This window comes from Stegodyphus dumicola, chromosome 9 (genome assembly GCF_044657685.1).
Source record: "Stegodyphus dumicola isolate Sdum_Otavi_A_Nest chromosome 9, ASM4465768v1".
Classification (NCBI taxonomy): domain Eukaryota; kingdom Metazoa; phylum Arthropoda; class Arachnida; order Araneae; family Eresidae; genus Stegodyphus; species Stegodyphus dumicola.
This window is the reverse complement of record NC_140776.1, coordinates 127,652,699-127,670,648: the sequence shown is the minus strand read 5'-3', so window position 1 is coordinate 127,670,648 and position 17,950 is coordinate 127,652,699. Positions and strand designations below refer to the sequence as shown.

At 31.6% G+C, this 17,950-nt stretch overlaps 1 protein-coding gene across 1 annotated transcript in view; it reads right to left on the bottom strand.

The window, feature by feature from the left end:
* Nucleotides 1–718: 718 nt before the first annotated feature.
* drn (zinc finger AN1-type doctor no) overlaps nt 719–17,950 on the bottom strand; it is a 34,417-nt gene continuing 17,185 nt past the window's right edge. The window contains exons 3-5 of the mRNA XM_035351135.2: nt 16,860–16,975; nt 8,077–8,242; nt 719–2,889 (exon numbers count right to left, since the gene is read on the bottom strand). Of these exons, the coding sequence (XP_035207026.1) occupies nt 2,741–2,889; nt 8,077–8,242; nt 16,860–16,975 (431 nt within the window). The 3' untranslated portion in view covers nt 719–2,740. The remainder of the gene's footprint in view (nt 2,890–8,076; nt 8,243–16,859; nt 16,976–17,950) is intronic.

The following is a 17,950-nucleotide window of genomic DNA, read 5'->3' as shown; positions in this document are numbered from 1 at the left end:
AGTCGTTGAATCGATCCCTCCAGTGATGTTGGCTAATGTGTGGACGGAAATTGAATATCGCCTAGATGTGCTATGTGCTACCAAGGGTGCTCATGTGGAAGTTTACTGATGTGTGAAAAAAACTTTGACAGTTTGTAAACAATTAGACACCAGTTTCATATTTGTATCTTACTTCTAGCCTGAGTTATCAATTTATATAATCAGGGAAAGACTTTTCAGACACCCTGTATTTTTTCCCTTTTCATATGTCTAATATATTTTTCAGAGCTCTTGAATGAGAGGTTCTGAAACTAACCACAATGATTAAGGGTTCAAGACAGAGTAAAAATTGCAGCAAAGTATGAGGTGTGGCAATCTGTAACAAAGGTTCGATGGTGGCAGAGGAGTGAGCATGGGAAACAAGCTGTTTTGGATGCAAAGACAATTATGTAAATTAGACATTCTCTGAAAAGGGGGGGGGGAGAAAAAATATTACAAATGATGCCATACTATTCCACAAAACAAGGTAACTTTCATTGCAATCTACACATAACATCAATAGGTATTCCAAATGCAAAATAGGGAGTTACTTTCTGCCCATCCTATACTTAAATAAATCCTGATAATATAGCATTCCCCAATAAAATTACCATATTCAGCATTTTGAATAAACATGTACTATTTCTAATTTAATAAGTCAACATTCATAATATGAAGTTTCTTAAAAAATGGAACTGAATGATCTGACTTAAAAATTTATTTTATGATAGCAAAACCTTCACTACATTAAATCATTAAAGATACTCTGTAAACACTTGCACTTTACACTGTTTCCTTTAATGCTAAAAAGGCAATTGCTCATACAATCTAAATTATACTACCTGATACTTTTATTAAAATACAAGTTACTCCAATGAAAATTACATGAAATTTTAAAATCACTGTTGATTAGAATTTCAATATTAAAGCCATAACATTAGTTTTGTATGTGCAAAAGCTTTCACAGAAAATTAAACAAATATCTGAAATATTTTTTAATATAGGAAAAAGCACTTGAAACCTAAATCATAATATATAGCAGGAATATACACAGCTACACACAGATTAATCTGTAAATTTGCGCACTTAGCTCTGATACATTTTATAGTGAAATTTAAAAAATATACAACATACGAAGACTTTATTTACAAACAATCAGCAGTACAAAGCAAAGACTTGGCTACATATTGTCCTTAGTTCTTATGCAATAATGAATCTCTACTAAAATCAAAAGCGGCAAAAGACAAACTTGTTTAATGATATACGCATACATATAGTAATTTATATTATATTATTTAACAGCATAAATTTTAGTTGTTTTATTTATATTTTGTTTGAAACACAAATGTTACTTCAAAATTTTAAAAAGAAAGTGTTCAAGAATTCACACTGTACAATTTACGTTGCAATACCCCATATTAGCCTATCGACATATATATAAGGAGAATGTTGGTGAAAAATGAAATGTATGTAGAAAGCACACATAAAATCCACCACCATTCACCAATCACTGTAACACTTTATTATTCACCTACATAAAAGTTTTTACAAATCATTCAGAGAAATAATGCACCATTAATTTATTGTAAAAATGGACAGCTAGAGATGATGCATAAGATCACATGACCTTGTGATAAGTCAAAACAGGAAACCCAACTCATGTATTGTGCTTTGCTACAAATACTTATACTTGTGCACAAATATTCCTATCTACGGGGTTGATTCCCGGTCTTTGTGTATAGACATTACAAAGTTCTCACAATCCATAGCGAAATTTGGAAAAATGCCTTGTTAAAGACACATTAAAGATAGTTTCCTTTAAAAAAAAAAAAGGGCATGCAAGGTTTAAGTTTGGGTATGGAAAATCAGAATCAGTAAAAAGTTCCCTCACTAAATTTTGTTTCCCTTCTTTCAAAGGATGGACTTATTGCAGGTCTCCAATATACTACAAATGTAGCAGGAATAACAAATATATCAGTATATATACTTCATGTCTGTAACTACAGTCCTTATTATAAATGCTAGCACAAAGAATATACTCATAGCGTAGCACAATAATCTACTATACTCGAACAAAAATATATATGAAATAAGCTATTTAAACAAAAACTAGAAACTGTTGCCACATTCTTTAAATTCCAGGCATTATAAATACAAATATCAGAAAAAATATGTCAACTGTCAGCAAAGCAAAGTAACATTCACAATGGTACAAGCAGAGAAAACAGGCACGAAGACTGATTATTTTCTATCTTTTTAGATTGATGTAATAAAATGTTACACTCTCAAATAGTGATAATTACTAAAATGTTTTATAGATATTATGTATACATCAGTTTACAAAACATAAAAGGAAAAGCAATATCTTTTTCTTCTGATAGTATTTGCAAATAGAATACTCCAAATAAGAATTTAAAACATTTTAATACAGAAAGCAGCATTATAGGAACAAAATTAAACTGATTAAATTAGAATAACATGTATACTTTTAAAAACATATTAATGTTACTTTTCTAAAATATAAATCTCAAGAGAAAGTAAAAACAAGAAAGCCATATACTGAAAATTGAACACGACTAAACAGACCTACAATGCAGGGGGGAAATGATTCCATGAACACCAAAAGCTTCAATTCGAAACATTGTTTTATTGTGAAGCTCCCAGTGTCACAATATTAAATGTCATTTGACGTCAGGTGTTGCTGTATAGGTATATACTTTACTCAGATCTTCTTTACTTTCTCTCCAACCACTAAAGGATTGTTTTTTCGGATTTCTTGAGCACCAAGCTGTTTGTAATCAAATGTACAATTGTGCTCATTTGAATATCTATGAACGCTGCAGAACAAACCATTGCATCGACATGGAAATCCTAGAGAAAAAATAACACACACCATTATAAAGTTTTCATAGAAAAATAAATAAGTTAGACATGGACTTGCAAAGCTTTAATTAAAACAGCAGACAAAATCACATTTATGAAATATATACTTATTTTACATATCTGTTCATTCTGCTATTTCACCTGCATTAAAAATATTTTATAATACTTAATTAAAATTTTTGATAAATTTCCTGAGTAGAATTAATTTTACGTTTATCAGATATAACAATTAGGCTTGTTATAAAGCTTTACAACTCTGCAGTATAAACCTTTTTGCCATCTTGAAATGCATGAATAATTACTTATTGATGTTTTTCTTTGTCATATAATTTCTGTTCACTTAGCAACCTTTTATAGGTGCGTTTATTTTATGGTTAGGACCATTCAGGAATTTTTGAACTTGTGGAGCCAGGACTCTCTTTTTTATCAGTTTGCAGTTCTGTTAAATACAGAGATATGGCAAAAAATTCATCTATCTGTCAGGTACAGAAGTCCTTGAATTATATTATTTTTTTTTTATTTAAATAGTATACATTTTGTTTTAAGCACCTTAAAACAATCGGTAATCCTAAAATATTTTTACTTTTGAAATTAGAAAACAATCGGTAATCCTAAAATATTTTTACTTTTGAAATTAGGGAGGGAAAGACCAATTTGACATCCTATTTGTGTTTGCTGATTAAATTTCATATGACTTAAATTTATCTACATGCATTTAATCCCTAAGTGTTACTAGTTTGACAATGATATCTGAAATGTTCATATCATTGAACGTATTACTCTCGATTTCTTGCCCATACCCTTTCTTAGTACATGATAATTTCTGATAATTGTACATTAAATACAGCACTTGCACACACAGGGTTTGTACACATTTTTGCCCATCAAAATTAAGTACTTTTTAAGGACCATGGATGAAAAAATTAAGGACCCATCAACAAATGAGAACTGAACTATGCCTGAACTTCACTTTTGTGATACCCTCCTAAGAATAAAATAGGTCCACAAGTACAATGCATTATTACAAAAACATAACTTAATAAATTACATAATTATAAAACAAATTTGAGAATAAAATCAACTTTAAAATTTATAAGGTAGCATTAAATATTTTACATTTATAATTGTTGCACATATTTGGAAGATTAATAACTTTTTTTTTTCTTTTATGTCTTATTTTGTCACATACTTGCTAAGTTTAGAGGTTTAGTAAATAGCAGGTAGATTTTATGTCAAAATCACAATCAGCATGATTTGTTACCGAAGATTGGCTGTTGCTTACTGCTGCTATTAGAGATTTGCTGATCAGAACAAACCTGAAAGCCTGATGGACGGGAAGTTTTGATGGACCCATTTTGATGTTTAATAACTCATGAAAGGTATTATTCGGTTTCGAGGGCTGTAAAAAATTGCCAAATTATTGTTGATGCCAATACTGCCAAAAATAATTGTGGCAAGAAAGGAAGTATAATAGTAAATAACTACTTAAGATTGATGTTTTAATTTAGATGAAAGGTTAATTTCATATTATTTCTATTATAATTTATATGAAAAAGGCTAAACATGACTGAATGGAAGCATAAGAGTAAGTAACTATTTCAGATCATTATTATAATTTATATAAAAATTGCTAAACATAACTGAATGGATGCCTGCATCGCTGTTTTGCTACCGACTTATCGCTAAAGCATAATTTCACCTCGGTTGTTCAAACGTAATTTTCTATAATGAATGATGCCTTTTCTTTGAAAATATTCTCGGTAAAGTGCAGAATCGCTCACTTATTTGTTTGCCGCTTTTTACAAGGGTAAAAACAATTGGATTTTTGTCAATTTTCTTTTACTTTTTAAGTGAAAATTGGTCGATGTGTACATAGATAAAGTCAAGAGTATGGTGCGCAGTGCCATTTTTGTGCAATTCTAGGATTTTTTTTTTTAAAGTGAAAATAGGTCGATGTGCACATGGACACAGAGTATGTGCAATTCTTAAAAACGCATCAAGCAGTGGGTGATTCTGCACTTTACTCAAAATTCTATTGCCGAGTTTTCGTCATAGGCAATTCCCAAATTGTTAAATCCATAAATTTCCAAAAAGGATTTAAAAATTAAACTAGTATTTCAATGGCGTCTTAAGACATATAAAACTATATTAACTTACACAATCTGAAATCAGCTCGTATGCTAGATTTGGCGCGCTGTTAAATGGGCACGTTTGCTAGATTTGGCGCTTTTGCGCGTACATTTCCGATGCAATTTTTTTACGGCCCTCGAAATCGAATAGTACCTCATAAAATAAAGAAGATACAAACAAACTTATGGTATTTATTGATGGAATAACTTATACATTTTCCTTTTCAGGTTTGAATATCTTTACTTATGTAAATATCGTCTGCGTGTATGGTTAATTTCAGATAATTTCATTTTCCAGCCTAAATATCTGTACTTTTCTAAATATCGTCTGCTTATTAATTTCATTTTTCTCTTTTGTTTTTGGCAACTATTGCAATGTTATATTTACTTTTGTATGTGTACTCTAATACTCTTGTATGTGATATTTTATTTGACCGGTTATTAAGGAGAATGCATACACCACAAGAGAAAGCACAGATTTTATGGTGTTTCATAGAAACGAAATCCATAATGCAAACACAGAGAAATTGCAGAAGAATTTAAATTTCCTCCATCCAAAAGCAGCATCTTGTGGTGGAAAAAGAATTTTCTAGAAACTGGAAGTAACGTTCCCGACATCCCTGTACAAACGATTTTCATGTTGAGCATGTCAGATAGACATTTTTACACAATTCTGCAAAATCAGCGGCAAGAGAATTGGATATGCCAATTTCGACGGTGTACAAGGTTATTAAGAAAAAATTAAGACTGCATGCATACAAAGTTCAAATTGTTCAAGTTATGGAACTGGTCTAGGAAGATGGCCTTTGCAACAGATATGCTAAGGAGGATAGAAGATGATGCTGAATTTCTGAAGCGCATAATGTTCTCCAACGAAGTATCCTTTCATCTTTCTGGCATTGTTAATCGCCATGATGTGCGAATATGTGGATCTAAAAACCCCTATTAATACCATGAGGCACAAAGGGATTCCCCAAAGGTTTATGTGGTGTGGACTAATGCATGACCCAGTCATTGGGTCTTTCTTTTTTACAGAAAAGACAGTCTCATCAGCTGTATGCTTAAACATGTTGGAAAACTTCGCATTTCCACAACTAGAAGAGCTTCAGCCACATGTCTTTTTGCAACAAGATGGTGCACCACCTCATTGGGGTATTATCATTTGTAGTTCTTTGAATGACCATTTTAAAGGATGATGGATTGGGCGGGGAGGTCCAATTTCTTGGCCACTCAGATCACCTGATATAATGCCGCTGGACTTTTTTTCTTTGGGGATTTGTAAAGGACAACGTTTACAGGAGGAGAGTGTCGAACATTGATGACCTAAAAGCCAGAATTACAACCGCAATAGCCTCTGTGGATGCCGACATGCTTGCCAGTACCTGGCGTGATATTGAATATTGACTTGATATTCTCCGTGCTACAAAGGGGGCACACACAAGTTCATTGACAAGAAGGGCCATGAAACTTTTTGAGTCTATCTAACCATTTATGTTATTAATTTTAATTTATCTCTATTATTTTATGAGTTATTTAACATCAAAATAGGTCCGGGACTTTATAAACACCCTGTATTTTAAGGTTCCAAAAAGCCAAAACTAAAGATCCCCAAAAGCAAAAAGTTCTTTAAGAGCTCTTCATTAGAAAAAAAATGAAATAATTTCGAAATGATTATGTTTCACTTCTTAGAAACTTGAGTATCACACCCTTTATATTAGAAATAGGAAAAAATTACAATCCATCAACCTATTCACCCATTCAAAAATAAATATATTTGTCAATCAATCACCAAAAATATTTATCCAAAATGCTAATTCACATTCAAAATGCCAGTTGTAAAAACAGACAGAAATTTCAGACAATTAAAATTAAGGACTTCTAATGACTGACACCCCCCCCCAAAAAAGGACTTTTAAGAACCGTACAACCCTGTAAATACCCAGCATGGGAACTACGACTGAGTTTCTCAAACCAGAGACTATTTCTCTCAAATGTAATAAATAAAACAGAAAATAAAATAACTTTATTTTATAATTATAAATTTACATTTAGCTGATACAACGTTTACAAATAGCATATTGGTGTTCCATAAAAATTTAACATTCCTGACAAATAAATCATGTTTTTTACTAGGACATAATGTACATCTTTTATAAGATTTTTCCTATTTTATACCAAGTGGTTCATTAACAAACAGTAAAATTATATTTGTTTTCCCTTCTTGTATGCTTTGTTTGGTTTTGTTTTTCCCTACATTCTTCTAAATAATTCAATCTCTGTGTTTTAAGTGCCTTTATTTTTTTTTTTAACACATTTAGTAATTTTGTCTTCACAAATAAAATATTCATTCTGCAAGACTTAAGAGTTCATCTTCTGTTTCAGCACCTGTATCATTTTCTGTAGAATTGTGATGACTAAAATTCTTTATACCAAACTTCATTTACTTCAATAAAGGCCTCTGCATTACTCGAAACATTTTCTAAAAAGATTCTGTAACATTTGCATATGATCATGTTAGATAAGATGATGCATGATACTGATTCCCCCCCCCAAAAAAGTGGGTATGACATACCTGGGAGGGGGAAATCATTTTGAGAATTCTCCCCACTTTAAAAAATATAATCTTCAATTCAGTTACTAGAAATTTTAAGTCTGGTACGAACAAAAAAACTTGGATAATGAGAGCAAACAGCTCAAGATATCTAGTACATGGGTGTTTGTGGATAAAAAATAAGAAAGGACTAGCATTTACATATAATTTGAATACAGTTTGTTTTAATAACCTATGTATTCCCACATTAGCCCTCAGATCAGCGTTTTATCGACTAATAGCCTTGCTGGATGGATCTAAATGTTTTGACAGAAAACCAACCAGGTTTTTGCTATTTATGGTCAGGCAACAAATACACAGCAGCAAACAAGACATTATCATCGGGTAGAATTTTTAATTATTATATTATAGTTGTAAAAAATCTAGAATAATTAAGAAAAATAATGCAATTTTACCATGGATGCAAAAAAGTTTTTGATACCAAATAATACTTACCAGTTAACCCTACTTTCTTTTTGCATATGTGACATCTATTTTTCTTCTTTTTCTGATCCTTCTCCATTAATTCATCTTGCTGCGAAGAAGATTCACCTTCACCCTTTTCGGAAGAAGTCGGACTTGCAGGAGATGGTTCAGAATCAGCAGGGGTTTGTTTTGAAGCCTAAAACGAGTTAATCCATAATTTTTAGAAGCAAATATAATGTTCAATCAGGCCCATTACACTAATAATTTATTAACTTAAAAGTTACAACACATCTAGTAACGTAATTAGGAGGGGAAAAATTCTATCTCAACTTACAGGCTTTTCAGTCATAACAGGTATATATGCTGAGCTTTCTTTCTAAGGAAATCACAAACACATCACAAAAACTGGTTTAAGGATTTTGCCAAAATTTTGTAACTTTTCAACTTAATGTCAACTTGGTATAAGAACCAATCAGTCACAATGAAGCAAACAAGACTTGGCATTCTATTGTGGGTTCAGCAGCGCACTTATGCATTCATAACTTTTACCTTCTTTGAGTGGTTAACCTTGCTACACAGGTGTGAGCAGAGTTTATGACTTAAACCTTAAGCCACAAAGCTTTATGACCAAAAAGCTTTCTTCTGAATGAAGACTCATGAAAACAAACACTTAAAAATTAATACTTTAGCTTTAAACACAGTTCAAAACAGCACTCTATATCTCAAACTATCTAACTGGAACTAAAAATTGCTCTTATAATTCTCCCGCAAAAAGAAATACTGTAATAGAAGTGACAAGATAGTTTCATTATCATAATTTATTTTGGCAAATAACAGATAATTTATGCTATTTTTATTTCTGCAACACAAAATGCAAAATGTTTTAAGCAAAAATTTTCTTGTGTCTAAACAGACAGCTAAATAAAAAGTTTTAGCAAAGCAAGCTCTAAAATTAAATACAGATTGGTTTTTTAAAGAAATTACATTTGCATATTTTATTAGCTAGAACAACGAACACTTCACTAGTATTGCACAAACTGAAGTATACTACACACATCTGTCTCAAATATAATAACTTTTAAGAAATATGTTTATTCTAATGCACAGCATATCTCCTTCTCATCTAGAAAAAAATCAAAAACAAATTAATCTAAATGCAAGCATAATTGCCAACCTATGACACTCAAAAATCAAGAGATTTTTCACAATGTTAAAAAGACTTTAAATGATAAAAATACAGTTTTTAAATAGTTACTAATTCTTAAATGCAAGCAACACAAAAATACCTTACACATAAAAAAACATTTTATTACTTGCATCATTTAAACATAAACAAAAAACAACACCCCCCCCAAAAAAAGACTTTAATCAGTTTTTTTTTAAATGTTATGAATAGTGGCAGACTGCTTTCGTTAAAAAGGAAACTTCATAATTTTGTTCATAGCAATTGCCACGTAGGCCTGCTTTCGCTAATAAAAGTTTTTTCTAATGCGTCATCACTAATATTAGATCTAAATTTAGTCCTCATTTTCGCAACAACACCGAAAATCCTCTCACACTCTGCATTATTATGGGGAACTGTCAAGATGGCCAACATAATTCTAGACAGTTTACTATATTTTAAAATTCCATCAGCACCTTTCAGTTTTCCAATTAAACGCCACTGAGTTTCAATCCTAGCTGATTTTATAACTTCATTCAGTTCACTATTTTTGTAGTTGCAGCTCCTATTACCAAAACTTCATCTTCCGATTTTCTATTTCAGCATAAATCACATCATATATAGAATTGCAAGACAAAATACAGACTGGTTTTACAAACTTTGATAAAATGTCTTTAAACAGATCATAAATCATCGATTGCAAAACATGAATTAATGGAATTCTGCTTTGTAGAACTGTGTTAAGAACGTCGAATGATGGCAAAATGAATTGTAAAAAAAAAAAAAGCAAAAAGCTTTGTTAAGGTCAGAAGAAAAAATAACAAATATTCGTTCTTCACAAGATAAACTTACAGTAATCGGGAAATGTGTGTTGAGCAATTTTTTATTGAGAGAAATTTGTATTAGCTTTATGCTTATATTTTGTAATATTATTTTTAAAACTGCCAGTTGAATTGCTGAATGGTGCAGAAATTACTTTATTTTTCTCAAACCTCTTTTTAACAATGGAAGTAGTAACTACATCTCCATTTACTTAAGGTATTTTATAACTTTCAATAGAGCCTTTTATCTTAACTCTCGAAGCATTTACTTCTTTAAAAAATGAAAGAAGTGGGTTCCATTGATCGAGGATTCTAGATAAGCATTTCTTTAAAGACAGCCAGCGTGTACACATGTTTAAAAAATTTTCTCATTTCAGTATTATGCAGCTGTTGGAACTGTTTCAATTTTTCCTCCCTTTTATAACTCCTTTCAAGATAATAATAAATATCAACAATGTGTTCATCCACATTTATTGGTAAAGAAGCTGCCCCTTTTTCAGCTGCTAAATTTAAGAGATGACAGGTACACCTTATAATCTGCAAATCTGCATTTTCTTTTCTTCAGATGCCTGCAACACCAGTCTTCAAGCCTACCATTACTGGTGCATTATCGGCACCAAGTGCTAAGCAATTATCCAGAGGGACTTTTTTTCTTTTAAAAATTTTCTGAATTTTCTTTTAAAGTTTTAATAATTAGCTGTGCTATATTAAAGCCTGTCAAATGTCCTTCTAAAGTGGGGATAGAAAGTAAACTGCACTCAATTTCTGAAGACTATGTATTAAAAAAGAAACAATTGGATACAGTTTTAAATCGGTACATTACTTCCATCCGTAGAGAGACAGAACGAAGCTGTTATAATGCAATCAATAACTGAAGATTTTTCAAACCCATTTTTTTAACAATTGCACCTGTTTTGGTCCTTGCACTTGAGTATTTCTTAGCGATTTCACTATTGGGAAACATTTTTCTAAATAAAGCTGCAACGTGATCCGATGCATTCAGTAGCAGATTGTGCTACAGTAAGAAAGCAGAGAACAGATATTCTACATTAATAACTTTTTAGTCCTTTGTTTCCGATGAAAAATTAAATTTTTCATTTTTTTTCAAAACAACTTATGTTGTCCTCGTGTTTTTGTGTACGCACATGTTTGAGAACATCCGTCCTTCCACCATGCGAAATCGAAAAATCGCAACGACAGACGGTATGCATCGCAAATTTATTACATTTCCTTGAGGAAATAATGGAAGGAAAGTCAACTGTGTACGATTTTTGAAACGTACATGAATATTTCACCTTTCTCGCAGACATAAGAAAAGATAATTTTTAAAACTATTTCCTGAAGGCACATGTACTCACAAAACTCAGGACGAGATGAACGAAATAACTAAAGAACATCCAAATAACAGCCTTGAGCTTGCTTTGTGCTCATTGGCTAATATATGCTAGATGACATACAGTAGAGCTTGATGCCCCTTGGAGAACTGGAGAACGACGTTTCTGGATATGTATATGCTCTCACTCACAAAGCAAAAGTTCTCATCTAATTCCAAGGTTTTGTTTTAGATATAATCTAGAGAAAATTTAATTGCTTTCAGACGTCTAAAATCACTTTTTTTTTTTGGTTCATATAACCAGGACTTAAAAGAGAAGGGCTAGCTCATAGAGCTTTTTCCCCTCAAACAGGCAGTGTCGAGTGATCACGTACCCATGATGACACTGAGCGCAGAGATGCAATTGACAACATAAAAATTAACATTTTAAATCTGAAGAACCATAAGAAAACTGTACTACTGCTTCTAAGATAACTATAATAACAGCTATTTAAAATTAATCAAAAAACAACCTTAAATTGGCATACTTTTAAAAATGTCTGCTAATTTGAGTTTCAGCCTAATTGTAAATTTTACATTGGAATATTTTTCTCCCGATTCAATATAATATACATATTTTTAAATAATTTTGTAACTTAGGTTTACATCAATATTACATTTAAGTAAATGCATGTAAGATTGCTATCTTAATTCAGACTAAACAACTTTACTCACAGTACCTAAAAAAATTATTTAATTTTTCAAAAGTGGGGGTTAAGGAAGCAGGTTTTTCTTATGCCAATTACTTTAATGTTATACTATTATATTTTATTTAGAATGCTAAGCTAGCACAAAAGCAAATCAATAATAACACAGGATACAATAAAAATAACTTCACAAAATTAGTTCTCATTTGAAATATGCTTTATGCTATTAACTTCTAAAATGTCATCTAGAAATATTTCAAATCAAAACATATTATATATGCTTACTTGTTCAGTCACAATGCAATTACAAGTTGTTGAAATATTATTCATTGGGTACCACATTCAAAGCAATCCACTTTTTTGCCTTTTGGGTTGCTTCTCTTTGGGTAAAAACATATGCATTTCTATTTACGAAACATACTCTACAGAGCTCTTATGACAATACAACGTGAAATATCTTCACTAGTCCACTTGAATTTTCCCTTCTTTTCTAGCAATGCATTAATCCGAGTCTGTAAAAATATGCTTTAGACGTTTTTCCAAGTTCTCTGAACTGTGCTGTTTTTTCCTAAATTTCGCTGTTTGAGATTTTAATTTCTGAATTTCCATTACAAATTTCTTTCTAGATGTCGTCCACCTATGTCGCTCAGCAAACATTCTATAAAATTTTTCTTTTCTCTATTTTTCAATATTTTATTACGATTTTCTAAGGATATTGTTTTGTTCTTCAAATTATCAATACATTCTTGTTTATCTTAGGTCATTCAAGGATATTGTGACTTGTAAGTTTCATTTCAAATTCATTCACATTTGATTTATTATTGTCAGCTTCAATTTCGTTCTCGGTCTCAAAACAAACTTTCTTTGGGCTTATTAATTCGTGTAGTCTTTCAAAAGGACTCTGCGTTAGTTTTCTTTTCAAATGTCTCCGATTTCTTGGTGTTATTTCGTTTACTGCACACGATAAATTTACTTTAGGCACAGTATTGCATTTCAACTGTTTCTTTTGCGGCAAACCAAGCAAGCAATTTTTCATCTTTATAATCACTGCACAGAAAATGTTCGCCGCAAATTATTGTGTTTTTCACATTAATATAATCCTGTCTTCGACATTTATGTATCCATTCTTTTGACAAAAGCAAATTGTCCTTTAGGAAAGCATGAAATACAATATCTCTTCCTTTCGTATTTCTATAAGTGTTACGGCACGTTGCTACAGCACAAGAAGCCATATTACATAAACATTACTTTAATAAAAGGAAAACTGACTAAAACTATATATATACACAAATTATTAAATATTTGCATTATTAGAAAATAAATATGTATGATTAAAATTAATTTGGGATATGCGACCTCCAGAAAATTGTCTCGCAACTGAATGAAAATACAGTTTTAAATGAGCGAAATCAGAGCACAGGCAACACAGACACGTCAGATTACTTCCAGTTAACCCCCTCCATGAGGCTCGAGTCGGAGAGGAGCCGAACAAAGGAATGACATAGCCCTTCTATTTATCCCTGCATATAACGAAGTATTAGGCTAAGTTCCATAAAAATTGTGAGAAATTTTAATAAGAAAAGTCGGGAGAAATATATTGTAAATCGGGTTGGTGGGAGAGCAGTCGAAAATCGGGAGTCTCCTGGCTAAATTGGGAGAGTTGGCAACTCTGTGCAAGTATTTTCCAACTTAAAGTAGTGCGTGACCCCACAATACTTGCAGCCATAGATTGCCTAACATAGCGCGTTTCTCTCTACTATCATCTGGCCTTTCTCCTCCCATGATTCTAGAATTAACCTTTTAAAATCTTACCTAAATATTTTAAGAAATAGAAATACCAAACATCTACAAGCAAACCAAAGCCAATCTATTACTTGGCCTTTGTATATATTTCTTGCTAGTGCAAGTAGTGTATTTCTTGCCGATTCTTTACAACTATTCTCTGCCTCTATACGAATAATGAATAAAAACGTGTCTTCCTTCAAACTAATTCTTAGCTTTTATTCCAACAGTACATTTCCATCATACATCTTCTATTATGTACAGTTCAATGCATAAAATTGGAACATTTGAAATTTTTCGGCAAAAGGCCACATGCCTGGAAATATCACTAGAATTTAATTTTCTAGTGAATACATTATAATGCAATAAAAATTAACTAAACAGGAACAAAGACTATCTAAGAACTTTGTATAAAGGTCCCCCAACCTCAAAAAGATGTAATTCAGTTATACATTTAAACAATTTGGTCTAACACTGATACTGAATTAAGACCCCCCGCCCAAAAGAATTAACACATTTTTAGAAAATTTTAGTACTAGGGCCCAATTTACAAAATCATATGTTCAGAAGAAAATCTGTTACAGAGGTTTCTTCTCCTTTTTAATTATTTCTATCTTACAAAATATCATTACTGAAAAACTTTTTATAAAGTACTTTAAAGAAATAACCTTATACTTTTTCATTCAAAGTTGAGTAAAAAAAGGGAAATTTCACTTTTTGTATGTTCTGTTTTAATGGTTTCAATTAGAATATAAACTTGCACCATTTTGTGATCGCTATCTTGCTCTCCCGGAAAATACTAGGGAAGGGCATAAGGGAATTCATAGTGATTTTCCTAATAACCTTACTTATAGAGATATGGCTAAAGTAATAGTTAACTGTTTATCAATTCAATAAGAAATTATATGAGTAAAATGTAAAATTAAAAAAATTCATTTTCATTAAAATATTAATTATTAATAAATAACGAATAATCTGGAGATAGAGCCACCAAATTTTGAAAACACGCAGTCTTTTACCCAGACCTGTGCACCTCAAAGCCTGAATTTACTTTTTATTTATTTCATATTTTGTGCAAATTTTATGAACTCTTGATTTATTATGTTAGTGATTTGAAAGTCAACAATGGTAACACTTCTTGAAATAATACATCTTTATTTCCGGTGTACCAGACTATTACCACTCGGGCAAAATATAATACTTTAATAAAAAATTTAAACATTTCATTTAAACTCATCTCATTAGATATGTCTCGATCAATTAATTCAGTTTTCACTTCAAGGCAAAGCAAAAGTACACAAAAACTCAAAATATCTTCATCAAAAATCGTAAAATACAGAAAAACATAAAACATCAAAACATAGTTAAAACAATTTAAAAAAATTTTTTTTTAATTAAATTTAGTTTTTATACAAAAAACAAGCAATTCGGCCAGCAGGCAGGAAGGAAGACCTTTCAGTGTACAAAACAGAAAGTGTACATTTGGCAAAAAGGCATTTAAGGTGCAATACTGACTTAATTCACCATTCTACAGAGTTTCAAATGTTAAATAGAGGTTCGTTTAACTTGCCACTTAAACTTTTAAATTGAAAATAATTCTATAACTATTGCATGCAGATTAACTAAAGGCATAAAAGCCTTAACCCAGAGCATAAAAACCACATAATTCAATCTCTTTTAAAGCAAAAAATGCACAATTTACAAACATATAAGAATAAAAAAACTAAGCACACTGAGCCAGGTAACAGAGTGGGAATATAATATATATATACACACGACTGTTGCAGCCGATTGCAATGAAAAAGGGAGATGCACAATTACATGTTACAGCAGTTCCATACACAAAATTTCAACGTTCCACAGCTACTCATTCTTGAGTTATGCAAGATACATACATATGTAGGTAAGCACAGACATCAAGGGAAAAAAAAATCTCTTCTGAATCCATTTTAAATCCATAATAGAATGCTTTTTAGAAAAAACAGTCTATTATTCTGTCCAAACGTACAGTTGCCATGCAAAAACATTGTTCAACCAGTTTCAAAGAGCGCTTAAAACGGATATTTTCCTTGAAACATACCTGGAATTTTTCGAAATTACAATACTTCGTACAAGGAAGTAAAAATCTCAGCTACTTAAAAGCAATGTGTTGCTACTGCTTGAAATAAAGTATTTATATCTTCCCTGTGCTAGCATGTTACCATTCAGTAAAGCATACAATACTTAGCTTTCAAATTTAATATTTTGGATTAACAAAATTTAAAATAAACAATTCTTAAGAATATTTTTTTCTACCTTTTAATGCAATTCATTTAAATAAAAGAGCACTTAAATCACGGGATGTCCAATTAGAAACATTAAATACTTTTATGAAACCAGACTAGCTGGACTTTAGGTTGCTGACTATACAAGTTGCTAGTAGCTTTTTAATTTTAAAACTAAGAAATGAAGCAACACACATTTTATATACTATTAGAAAGATCAGCAAACTCCTTAAGCAAAGCATGAGTCATGTGCTCCTTCAGACTGAAACAATCTTTAACCCCTTTGAAGACCAAAATGTCCGGGACTGTGATGTTTTCTTCTCTCCCCTTAAGGTATGTAGTAGCAGGTGCAGTTTCCACAAATACATTGTATCAGTTAGTGCAGACTGCTTGTTATAAAAAGCAAATGGAAGCTTCTTTGCTAGGAAGTAGAACATCATTTGGAATCTTCACAACTCTTCGTGCATAAATGGATATGGAAGGGAGGAAATAAACAGTATGGGTTATGGACGGAAACTAGGGTTTTGGTATTTTAAGAATACAGATTAGTAAAAGCTTCCTTTCCTAAGGGCTGCAATTCCTAAGGGCTGTACGAAAGCACAGTTATGGGTGGTACTACTGACAATGCATCAGCAAGTGCTAGTTTATAGGAGAAAAATAATGGACTGAGATAATGCACTGTATGAATATATATGTATTTGTTTTCCTGAAGGAAACACATATTCAAAAAATCCATTTACAACAAAAAATGCAAGTTTTGATTACCTCAGGTTTGCTCTGATCTTGACTAGGTGGAGTAACTACGAGAGCTGGCACTGTTGGAGATGCTGTGGACAAATTGTCATCTTTTGGGGAAGGAGCTTTGTCGTCACAAACGGAAGCTGCAATTTTGAAAGAAAATAATTTTGTAATTAAAATAAAATGATGGTATTAAACAATATACATTAACAGATATTTATATCAAAGATGCTATAGCACAGACTCCACAAAAAAGAAAAATTTGGGAAAGAAGTTCCTTAAATATGTCACACGTTTATAGATACTTTTTGAATATCTGCATCCCTACCAAAAAGTTACTGAAGTACTGATGACAAAATGCACCAGGCTGACAAAAAGTATTTATGTAGCCAGCCACGATCCATGTCGTAAACGTCTTGGGTACACACGGATTTTCACTTTCAAAATTCTTTTTTTTTTTTTTTTTTTTTTTTTTTTTTTTTTTTTTTTTTTTAAATAGCACAGTCAAAAGTTGTTAATTCGGACACCCATAATCTGGACCTCAAAGCTACAAACTTTCTGCGCATGCGTCGCTTTCACGTTACGAGTGCACGTAAGACCTTTACGGCTGCGAATATGTTTGTGCGCACGCGCATTTAATGTGTAACGGAGGTATAAGCTAAGCTAAAATTATCTAATTCAGTTAATGTTGCAGTTTGCATTGTTCCTTAATCTTCGAATTGGATCCGGCTTATTATTTTTTGCAGACTGTTAGAGCAATTTCATAAAAGTAAGCTTGAACTTTCGATTATGTCAAATAGAATTTTCGATATATATTTATTAATATGTAATTTGTATCTACAAAGCGAAAGTATGTTTTGAAATCCGAAATCTGTTTATCAATTTCACGCCAGGGATTGGAAGTTGATCTGCCAGCACTATCCTTATCTTCAGGGCAGATGTTTTTATTTTATTTGGCTTATAATTTCTTACTAAATGTAGTATTTCATCTCGATGTACTCCGTCTTTGATATGATTTAAATCAAGTTCCTTGTCATTATAATTCGCTTCCGACAGTGAAGAAAGTGACCCAGAGGTTATTGAAAATGAAAACATTTCGTGGGTATTCTCAATACAGC